The sequence below is a fragment of the Neophocaena asiaeorientalis genome, unplaced genomic scaffold (assembly GCF_003031525.2).
Source record: "Neophocaena asiaeorientalis asiaeorientalis breed wild unplaced genomic scaffold, Neophocaena_asiaeorientalis_V1.1 scaffold168, whole genome shotgun sequence".
NCBI lineage: Eukaryota > Metazoa > Chordata > Mammalia > Artiodactyla > Phocoenidae > Neophocaena > Neophocaena asiaeorientalis.
In genome coordinates, this window is record NW_020175664.1 from 154,579 (window position 1) to 166,524 (window position 11,946).

Sequence of the window (11,946 nt, forward strand, 5' to 3'; positions counted from 1 at the left end):
AGGTAATATTCAGCTTAAGAGATTTCCATTCATAAAGTAAAATGGAGTATGACATGCTATGCTGTTCCAGAACACATGCCCAGCTCTTTGTTCAGCTAAGAAGAAAGAAAACTATAGTTGGGTCTAGAAATGTATTATAAAAATTAGTCAACTGACTGCCTCCTGAATGCTTAGATTATTTTAAGTATGCAGATATCTAGCTCTCTTCCACAAACTACAGAATCAAAAGCACAAGAGTGAAACCACAGAATGACATATTTTTAAAAGTTTGCCATAAGGCTTTCTGACTGCTGATGTTCTGCAACCACCACTAATCAACCATGAATGCAGAACGTCTGAAGAAACGAGAAGTTATAGAGTCATAAGCCACATTATGAAGGCTTTTCATTCTGAATCCAAACAGCTTCAATCACTCTCTCAAGAACAGAGGAGATCTGAAACTCTCACAGGCATGCTAGGGGCTCATAAAAGACTCAGAAGGGAAAATGCAAAGATATACAGTAGTTACCAACTTCCGGAGAGGAGTTATCCTCACCCAGGGAGAGCAGGTTCCTGTAGGTCTCTAACATCACGTCCCTATACAAGGCCCTCTGAGCAGGGTCCAGGCATTCCCACTCCTCCTGAGAGAACGTGATGGCCACATCCTTGAATGTCAACAGTCCCTGAAAGGAAAGCACATTTCACCAAGTGGACAAGGAGAGAGTTCTGAGTTTGACGCAAAATTACAGAAGCGGCTCTGGCTAGAGCAAATGTTCTGACTGATCCATAAGATAATTGTAAGCAAGCTACATTTCTCGATTGTTTTCCAACTGAGGTGAAATTCATGTAACATAAGGTTCGCTATTTTAAGGTGTCACTCAGAGGCATTTAGTACATCCACAATGTTGCACAAACACCACCTGTTTAGTTCAAAAACATTTTTATCATGCTAAAGGAAATTTACCCATTAAGCAATCGCTTCCCATTCTCCTTTGCCCCCATCCCTGTACACCACTAATGCCTACTGTCATTACACATTTACCTATTTGTGATATTTCCATATAAATGGAATGGTATGAAATGAGCTTTTCCGTGTGGCTTCTTTCACTTAGAATGGTGTTTTTGGTTCATCCATGATGTAGTGTCAGTACTACAGTCCTACAGTATCAGTACTACAGTCCTTTTTTAGGGCTGAATAATATTTAATTCTATGACTACACCACATTTTACTTATTCACTCATCCCTTGATGGCCATTTAGCTTGTTACCACTTCTTGCCTAGTGTTAACAGTGCTGCTGGGACTTTCATGTACAAATATGTGTTTGAATACCTGTTTTCAATTTTTTTTTGCTATATAGCTAGAGAGGAATTAGAATCACATTGTTTAAACTTTTTAAGGTCTGCCACACTGTTTTCCACAGCAGTACATTTTACCAGCAATGTGTCAGGATTCTCATTTCTCCACATTTTTACTAATACTTGCTATTTTGCATTTTATTATACTCATCCTAGTTGGTGTGAAATGAGATCTCTGTTTTAAAAATTTACTATTTTGGGCTGCATCACGTCTTAGTTGCGGCATGCAGGATCTTTTGTTGCCGTGCGTAGGTTTCTCTCTAGCTGTGGTGTGCGGGCTCAGTAGTTGCAGCGTGTGGTCTTAGTTGCCCAGAGGCATGTGGGATCTTAGTTCCCCAACCAGGGATGGAACCCGTGTCCACTGCACTGGAAGGCGGATTCTTAACCACTGGACCACCAGGGAAGTCCCAAATGATGTCTCATGGTGGTTTTAATTATGCATTTTCCTAATGACTAATTTCGTTGAACATCTTTTCATGTGCTTCTTGGCTGTTTCTATATCTTCTATTCTTGAATTTTAGGATCAGAGAAATGTCTACTAGAAGTCTTTTGACCAGCTTATAACTGGGTTCTTTGTATTTTTGTTGCTGATGTGTAGGCGTTCATATACTCTATAGAGAGTAGACCCTTACCAATATGTGATTTGCAAATATTTCCTCCCATTTGGTAGATTATGTTTTCACTTACATGACAGTGTCATTCAGTGCACAACCATTATTAATTCTGTTGAAGACAAATTTATGTATTTTGTCTTCCTGTTTTTTGCTTTTGGTGTCATATCAAAATATCCACTGCCAAGCCCAAGGTCATGAAGATTTACCCCTATGCATTCATCTAAGGGTTTTATAGTTTTAGCTCTTATATTTAGTTTTTGATTCATTTTGAATTGTTTATATGCAGAAAGGCAGAGGTTCAATTTCATTCTCTTTCACATGGATATCCAGTTGTCCCAGCACCACTTAAGAGACTATTCTTTTTCCATTGTATATTCTTGGCACCCTGGCAAAAAAAGGAATTGACCACAGATGTATGGGTTTATTTGTGGACTCTCATTCTATTGCTTTGATCTGTATTTCTATCCTCATGTTAGAACCCCAGTCTTGATTACTCTAGGTCTGTAGTAAGCTTTGATGTTGGGAACAGTAAGTCCTCCAACTTTGTTGTTTTCTTTCACATTTATTTTGGTTATCTGGGGTCTGTTCAAATTTAATATGAATTTTATTTTATTTTATTTCTTTGATTTATTTATTTTTGGCAGTGTTAGGTCTTTGTTGTTGCACGCGGGCTTTCTCTAGTTGCGGAAAGTGGGGACTACTCTTTGTCACGGTATGTGGGCTTCTCATTGCGGTGGCTTCTCTTGTTGCATAGCACAGGCTCTAGGTACGTAGGCTTCAGTAGTTGTGGCACACGGGCTCAGTAGTTGTGGCTCACGGACTCTAGAGCACAGGATCAGTAGTTGTGGTGCATGGGCTTAGTTACTCCTCAGCATGTAGGATCTTCCTGGACCAGGGCTCGAACCCGTGGCCCCTGCATTAGCAGGTGGATTCTTAACCACTGCGCCACCAGGGAAGTCCCCAATGTGAATTTTAGGATCAACTTTTCCGTTTGTGCAATAGAGACTGCTGGGATTTGATGGGGATTGCATTGAATCTTCATAACACTTCAGAGAGCACTGCCATCTTTTTTTTTTTTTTTTGCAGTACGTGGGCCTCCCACTGCTGTGGCCTCTCCTGTTGCGGAGCACAGGCTCCGGACGCGCAGGCTCAGCAGCCATGGCTCACGGGCCCAGCTGCTCCGTGGCATGTGGGATCTTCCCGGACCGGGGCACGAACCCGTGTCCCCTGCATCGGCAGGTGGACTCTCAACCACTGCGCCACCAGGGAAGCCCAATAGTGCCATCTTAACAACTCTAAGTCTTCCAATCCATGAACAGAGGATATCTTTACATTTATTTAAGTTTTTTTTCATTTCTTTCAGCAATACTTGTAGTATTCATTATATAAATCTTCCATTTCCTTGGTTAAATTCTTATTCTTTTTGATGCTGTTGTAAATGGAATTGTTTTACTTTGAATTTGTTGATTGCTACGTACAGAAATACAACTGATATTGAGTACTGATATTGTATTCTGTAATTTCAGTAAATTTGCTTATATCGCTAGTAGTTTTTTGAGGATTCTTTAGGTCTTTCTAAATATGACATCATGTATCCTGTAAATATAGTTTGACTTCTTTTCCAATTTTGATACCTTTTATTTCTTTTCTTTCTAATTTGTATGGCTACAACTTCCAGTACAATACCAAAGTATAGTTGCAAAATAGGGCTCGTTGTCTTCTCTCTAACATTATAAGAAAGTTTTCAGTCTTCTACCAGTGAGTATGATGTTAGCTGTGGGATTTTAATAAACATGCCTTTTCAGATCAAGGATATCCCTTCTATTATTAATTTTGAGTGCACTCTGTTTTTGTTACATGGAGTGTTCTGTACATGTCTGTTACGTCTCGTTGGTTTACAGAGTTGCTCAGTCCTTTATTTCCTTATTGGTCTTCCATCTGGTTGCTCTACTTATTATAAAGGGAGTACTGAAGTCTCCAACTATTATAGTCTAACTGTCCATCTCTCTTCAATCTTTGCTTCAAAATATTTGGGGTTTAGTTGTTATGTGCATATTATTTATGGTTGTTTCATCATATTGATGGCTCGATCATTTTATTGATATATAATGTCCTTAAAAATCGCTGGTAACAATTTTATGACTTAAAGTCTATTTAGTCTGATATTAGCATAGCTAGGATGGGTTACTATTTCCATGGAATATCTTTCTCTATCCTTTCACTTTCAACCTATTTGAGTATCTTAAAGTGAGCATTTTGTAGAAAGATACAGTGGAATCATTTTTTTAAATTCCTGCAATTGTTGCCTTTTAATGTAGAATTTAATCTTTTTACATTTAAAGTAACTCAACAGAAGAATTGCTTCTGCCATTTAGCTATTTGCTTTCTATATGTCCAATATCTTCTTTGTTTTGTAATTCCTCCCTTTCTTCCTTCTTTGTGCCTCTGTGTGCATAACATTTGGATTCCCTTCATATTTACTTTTCTGTATACTTTAAAATTATTTTCTTAGTGGTTACCCTGGAAATTACAGTTTATTAGTTTATATTAAACTAATATCTGAGTTCCAGTTGATACTCACTTAACTTTAATAGCATATAACAATTGCTCCTATACTGTCCCCCTTTGTATTGTTATTGTCAAAAATTACTTCCTTATACATTTTGCACTCAGTAACACAATTACTGTTTTACACATTTGTCTCTTAAGTTGCATAGGAAAAAATGAGTTAAAAATCGAAAATACAATAATACTGGCTTTTAGGTATGCCTGTGTAGTTACATTACCACTGTTCTTTATTTGTTCCCACGGCTTTGAGGTACTGCTGTTATCCTTTCATTTCAGTCTAAAGAACTCCATTTAATATTTCATGTAGGATAAGTGAGTCAGCATGAACTCCTTCAGTTTTTGTTTATGTAGGCATCTCTAAATTTCACAATCAGTTTTAAGTCATACTTTCCCTGCTAATGAATTCCTGGTAGTTTTTTTATTTTAACCTTTCAAACTTTAAATATATCATCAGACTCCTTCCTGGCCTCCAGTTTCTGATGAGTAATAGGCTGTTAATCTTATTGAGGATCCCTGTACATGAGAAGTTGTTTCTGTTTGCTACCTTCCCCATTCTCTTTTTGTCTTTTAACAGTTGGTTATGTGTGTTGCCCAGGCTCTCTATGTGTTTATCCACTTGAAATTTGTTGAGTTTCCTACATTTGTAGTTTTTAAATAAATTTATGGTTTTCAGCTCTTATTTCCTCAAATATTCTTTCTGCCCATTCTCCTTTCCTTCTGTGACCCCTATTATATGTATACTGGTATTCTTTTTTTTTTTTAAACAAATGTTTATCGAGTTCTCATTTTGTGCCCACATTGTTTAACTAAGAATCACCATGTGCATCTTCTTTCATTTTTTTATTTTTTGGCCGTGCCACACAGCATTCGGGGATCTAGTTCCCTGATCAGGGCTCGAACCTGTGTTCCCTGTATTGGAAGTGCGGAGTCTTAACCACTGGACCACCAGGGAAGTCCCCTATACTAGTATTCTTGAGAGTGCCCCAAAGGTTTCTTAGTCTCTGTTCATTGTTCTTCTTTTTTCTACCTTTCATCTGCTCAGAGTGGATAATTCCAAGTAATGTATGTTTAAGTTCACTGACTCTTTATTCTGATGGTCAATCTGCTGTCAAAACCCTGTAATAAATTTTCAATCTCAGCTATAGTAGTTTTGGGCTCCAGAATTTCTTTTTCTTCTCTTTTCTATAATTTCTGTCTCATTATTGATATTTTCTATTTGTTGAAACACTTCTCCCACTTTGCTTTAGTTCTTTGTCCATGGTTTCCTGTGGCTCTCGAAGTATGTTTAAAACAGTTGAGGTAAAATCTTTACTTAGGAGCTGGCGGTGGTCTCGAGGGGCGGCGCCGCACTGCTCCCTGCGAGCTGGTCCCATGGCCAGGTGGGTAGCCAGCCTGAGGGTGCGGCACCATGAAGCTGTACAGCCTCAACGTCCTGTACAAAGGCTATGCCAAGGTAGTGCTGCTCAAAGCCACGTACGACGTGTCCTCCTTCAGCTTCTTCCAGAGGTCCAGCATTCAGGAATTCATGACCTTCACAAGTCAACTGACTGTGGAGCGCTCCTCGAAAGGCAGCAGAGCTTCTATCAAAGAATATCTGTGCCATGTCTACGTGAGAAATGACAGTCTGGCGGGAATAGTCATTGCTGACAGTGAATACTCATCCCAGGTGGTGTTTACCTTGCTGGAGAAAGTACTAGATGAATTCTCCAAGCAGGTCGACAGGATAGACTGGCCAGTTGGATCCCTGGTACCATCCAGTACGCAGGCCTGGATGGTCACCTCAGTAGATACCAGAACACCTGAGAAGCTGACCCCATGACTAAAGTGCAGGCTGAACTAGATGAGACCAAACTCATCCTGCACAACACCATGGAGTCTTTGTTAGAGCGAGGCAGAAAGCTAGATGACCTGGTGTCCAAGTCCGAGGTGCTGGGAATACAGTCTAAAGCCTTCTATAAAACGGCCTGGAAGCAAAATTCATGCTGTGCAATCATGTGACAGCAGCTGGCAGAGGCCCCTGCGCTGGAATGTCACCATCATTCACATCACAACTGCAGCCACCAGGGAGCAGAGCCGCTGTGGAACGACCCGAGTGGGACAGTCTCAACTTTGGCTTTGGAGCTCATGGGAGGAACTGAAGGGTGGAAGGGACCTGGGGGTGGGGAGGGAATGTTCAGATTCACACATCTAGTAATTTGAGGTCTCCTAAAAGTGTATTTTGGGGCCGAATGAAACCATAAAGCTCAGTGACTCCCGTAAAAAAAACAAACAAACAAAAAAAAAACCTCTTTACTTAGTACGCAATGTCTGTTCTTCCTCGGAAATACCATCGTTAATGCAGTAATCATGGTTAAGCTGCCCAATCTGGAGAAATCCTTAGACATCTGTACTGAAGTTGGCCTGCACAAAAGCAGCCACTATGGCATCTTTTTTTTAACAGTAAAAAGTGTGAAAACCCTTGTGTTTTCATTAAGAGAATAGTCCAATGAGGAAATAAAAGAGAAAGTCATCTCTATATTTACTAACATGAAAATAACTCCAACACATATGGCATGTAAATATTTAAATTTGCAGAATGGGGGGGAGGGATAAATTGGGAGACTGGGATTAACACATACACGCTATTATATATAAAACAGACAGCTAATAACAACCTGCAGTATAGCACAGGGAACTCTACTCAATACTCTGTAATGGCTTGTATGGGAAAAGAATCTAAAGAAAAGAAGAGTGGACATATGTATATGTACAATGACTCAGTTTGCATACGCCTGAAACTAACATGACATTGTAAAGCAACTCCAATAAAATTTTTTTTTTTAATTTGCAGAATAGGGCTTCCCTGGTGGCGCAGTGGTTGAGAGTCCACCTGCCGATGCAGGGGACACGGGTTCGTGCCCTGGTCAGGGAAGATCCCACATGCCGCGGAGCGGCTAGGCCCGTGAGCCATGGCCGCTGAGCCTGCGCGTCCGGAGCCTGTGCTCCGCAACGGGAGAGGCCACAACAGCTCACATACCGAAAAAAAAAAAAAATTTGCAGAATAAAATACCATAACAAAACATTTACCAAAAAGTATTTTCTAAAATCACTTTAGAATATAAAATGCATTTTTATAAGATTTGGGCTAAGAGCTAACAGTTGTACCTAATGGAGACAGTAAGTGATGGTGGAAGACATGACAGAGAAGGGGATGTTTTACTTCTCAGTCTCTAAACCGCATCACTACGTGGGGCTGAACCACAAATATACATACATGAGATGTCTAATTTAAAAAAATATAACCCTGAACAACAGTTAGTAGAATCAGAAAGTGGCTCCAGGCTCTCTGATGGTAGAAAGTTCTGCTCCTATGCCTTGGCTAAATTATAGTCATTTTAATCTAAAACACCTGCTGCATGAGAGGCCTTAGAGGAACACCTGGGTCTTTGTGAGATGAATATGGTGTGAATAATTTATAGAGCCTTTCCTGTTAGACAATTAATTTGATTCCACTTTTTAAAACAAATTATGTACTAAAACACCCTCTCTACACCTTATTTCTATTTTGGAACTTCCCATTCTAGTCTAAAGTACTGATACTTTGGAGTCAGAAACACACTGATTCACTTAACTTCAAAGGCACTTATAAAATCCGACAAAGCACGTTTCCCCGTATCAGTCTTCCTTCCCAGACCTCCTCAGGTATCCGTGCACTGCAGTACATCACTTACACATGTCGTCGCTTTCATCCTGGGTTACGTGGATGGAGACGAAGGGGCACCCAGAAGGGTGCACGAAACAATCCTCACGCCCTACGTCACTGACACCACAGAGCCGACTCCCCATCTCCGATCCACGCCAGAGTATAAAACCTTTCACGGGGTGACCACCTGAAAGGGGGCTCTGCCCAAGTTCCCCGTCACTGGGTCACAGTGACATGGAATCTGCAGGGAGGTGACAGGAGACTGAGGGAAGGCCCTGTGTGTGAGTAAATATTTTAGACAGGAACCGTCAGAGACCAAGAAGCTCAGTGCGTCCAAAACGTGTCATTTTAGGAAGGAGAGAACAGTCCACAAAGAATATGACTTTCACCTGGGAAAGGGCCATTCCTTCTTCTTTCTTTCCTCTTCCTCTGAGCTTCTTTCTCAGGTAGGATTATTCTGTGTGACAAAAACACGTTCTTAAATGCTTAGAATCAACATACCCACCCCCACCCCCCCGCCATAAGTATACACACAGGGAGAACCTTAATACGGGGGAGAGAAGGGCCACAGCAACAGGAGGGATGCAGACAAATAACCTCCTGTAAGGAGCCCAGTCGGTGGGCCCGTCACCCACTTCTTCAGGAAGCCCTCCCTGCTGCTGCTGGAACGCCCACTGCACTGCAACTGCGCCGTCCTCGTCCACTTGGCCCTCAGCCAGAGGCAAGTGCCTCATCCCAGCCCCTGGCTCCTCCCGAGGAAGCCAGCATCCACTGACTGGCTGATGCAGGATAGGATGCCTGTCCCATCCCACAAGTGGGAGCAACTCCGAAGGGCCACCCCAGCTCCAGAGCTCCCTGCTGAAGCTATACTGAAGACTTCAGATTTTTGTCCTGAAGGCGATGGGAAACCCTAACAGGGTTTAATGCCAACAGATGACACAATTAAACTTAAGATTTACCCTAAAACCTGTAATCATACTTGTTTCTTCAACTTAATTAGTGGCACAGTATCTGTTCTTCCAGGGAACAATGTATCATCTTCAATTACTCCATCCTTTCCTCTTACCTACATCTAGTAAATCATCAAACGACACAGACTCTACCTTCTCAATAGGTTTCAAATTCATCCTTTCCTTTCCTATGACGCTTTCTACCCCACACTCATCCTCACGTGTCACTCAGATAATTTCAAAGATCTGCGAAGCTTCCCTTGCCTGTGATTTCGTCTTCCTTCAATCCATAATCCACATACTTATGAGAGTTCACTATTTAAGATGCAACACTGACCTATTAGTATCTTGTTTCAGCCTCTCAATGACCTCTTCGTGTCGACAGGATCAAATCAAGCACCTGAGGAGAGACTATGTCGTGAGTCCCCTGGTGACAGGACCCCTGCTTTGCCTGCACTTCTTTCACTCTGCGTCACGCTCTGCGTCCAAGCAACATTGCAGGATGATACTATCCTCTTCTCTACCCTGACAATACACTTACTTTCTTTATTTTGGGATGCTGCTTCTCCTTCATTAGCTGTTGAATTAATATAAACTATTTAAATCCAACTTGAATAATAAAAATAAACTAAGATGAAATGGCTGTAAGAGCTGCCTCTCCTGATTCTTTCTCTTCCCCTAACGGCCCCATTTAGTCCCACCCAGAAGGAATCATTCACCTCTGCAGTTTACGCATGCTTCTGTTATTTCATTTAACAAGGTATGTTTTAAAATATTCACATATCTATTTTCCCTAAAAGAATGTAAGCTCTGTGTAACAGGGAACATGTGTTCCACTCTGGTAGCTTGCATTCGGTTCCACATGCTGGCAGCCACCTCCTGAGATCTCTTCTGAACATAATTTGAAAGCCCACCTTATGGTAACTGACTGACCCAGCTCCTCATCATTCGGTGGGGTCTGCTTATAGGCCATTTGAAACAAGGCGTTTGAGTGGGAAGACGATATCCTTTTTTCAAAATTGTATTTATTCATTTATTTGGCTGCCTCGGGTCTTAGTTGAGGCACGTGGGATCTTTTTAGTGCGGCATGCAAAAGCTTTAGTTGCAGCATGTGGGATCTAGTTCCCTGACCAGGGATTGAACCCAGGCCCCCTGCACTGGCAGTGCGGAGTCTTAGCCACTGGACCACCAGGGAACTCCCGAGACGATATCCTTAATCATGTAACACTCGATGAAAACATAATTATTAAGAAAGAAATATCTGTGTTTCAATGTCTTATTGGAAATAGGTTGTTGAGATTGAATGAGCAGAGGTATAACTGCAGAAGAAGTAAGCATACACCAGTTGGTAGATGTCATTGTGTTTACAGCAATATCATTTTATTATGAATATCATTTTATTACTTTCCTATTGGATGACTAGTGCTAAAATTTGTCTGTACACCAGAAGGTACAAGGATGCGGCTCCCAACACATCCACTGGTGCAACCTCGAGCACTATTTCAAAAGTGGATTTTATGCCAGCTGGGACTGGACCCAGGTCATTAAATATGAGGATATAGTAATACCTAAGGAGCTAGGGAAGTCCATACTGATGAGGTATTTTCTATCTTCAACAAGTAGCCTTCTTACCCCCTCAGTGTAATCAGAGAAGGAACTGTCCTCCATTTGACTGCATTACCTGCCCACTCACACTCTCAATACTGATTAGCGCGGACACACACAGCAACACATCCAACACTACAGGTTTCCACATGGTCTAATCTTTTCTTCATAATAACCTCTGCCTTCAGTAAAACATACTGTGTATTTTTTTATGACAAACATCATAAACCAATAAATACTGTGTTTTTTTGCACTCAGTTATAGTGCTCCAATGTTTATGTGAAGATTGTAATTAAGCAGTTATTCAAAAAGTTGTCTCAGGTTCTCTGGCTCAGTTCTGCTTTCTCATATAGGCATCCTACGTTATCAAAGGTTCTTCCTAAAATTTGGCCCAAAGTGTAAAACATAATATTATACTGAAGAGATGGAGGACCAACCATCTGTGTTTATGTTATTGATATTGAATGTTGCACTTATAGCAACATATTCTAAAGTCATATTAGTTTTTTTCTCTATTTTGTTGAAATACATTTGATGTACAATATTACATTAATTTTGGGTATACTACATAGTGATTTGACATTTGCATACACTATGAAATGTTCATGTTAAGTTTTAAAAAAAGATCTGCCCCATGATACAGAGATAGAGAAAGAGAAGCTGAGAGAAAGGTATGCCTCTGTCTCTGGGCCTATGCCCCTGCCCCTTTCTTAAGAGTTTTTCATACTTGTTGGAGGACTGGGGCACGTTTCAAATTCTAATTATAACTGGGCACTCATTCCAGAAAACTGCCAAATGCAAACACAAGACCAATTTTGAAAATCATTTCAGGGATCTCACTTGCTCAGACTCAGAAAACCTGGTCTACTTTAATTTCTCCATGTTATAGGTGGTGCATGAGACTCACAGGGGAAGTAATTTAACCAAGTTACTTTGAAGAAGCCTGAGTTGAGTGAGCAGAACTGAGTGTAAGTGGTGGCTTGTACAGGTTTAAGTAGAAAGAGTTTGTCCTAATTCCAGATTACCTTTCATATTCCTTAGCGAGAGAAGCTTCTCCTTCAGGGGTTTAATCAAACACAAACATTTAATTTTAATTCCTCTACTCCAGAAAAAAACAGAATCAAAAATTCCAAATTATATTGGGCCTCCCTGGTGGCGCAGCGGTTGAGAGTCCGCCTGCCGATGCAGGGG

At 40.9% G+C, this 11,946-nt stretch overlaps 1 protein-coding gene and 1 pseudogene across 2 annotated transcripts in view; one reads left to right on the forward strand and one right to left on the reverse strand.

Annotated features, from left to right (window-relative positions):
- Positions 1-11,946, reverse strand: part of LOC112390537 (zinc finger protein 160-like) — a 50,092-nt gene that overhangs the window by 36,290 nt on the left and 1,856 nt on the right. For both annotated transcript variants that reach the window (XR_003001292.1, XM_024731508.1), the window contains exons 2-3: positions 8,590-8,657; positions 509-662 (exon numbers count right to left, since the gene is read on the reverse strand). Coding sequence is in view for 1 of the 2 variants with exons in the window: in XM_024731508.1 (XP_024587276.1) it covers positions 509-662; positions 8,590-8,604 (169 nt within the window). In the remaining variant the exon portion in view is untranslated. The remainder of the gene's footprint in view (positions 1-508; positions 663-8,589; positions 8,658-11,946) is intronic.
- LOC112390542 (synaptobrevin homolog YKT6 pseudogene) lies at positions 3,273-7,084 on the forward strand (annotated as a pseudogene).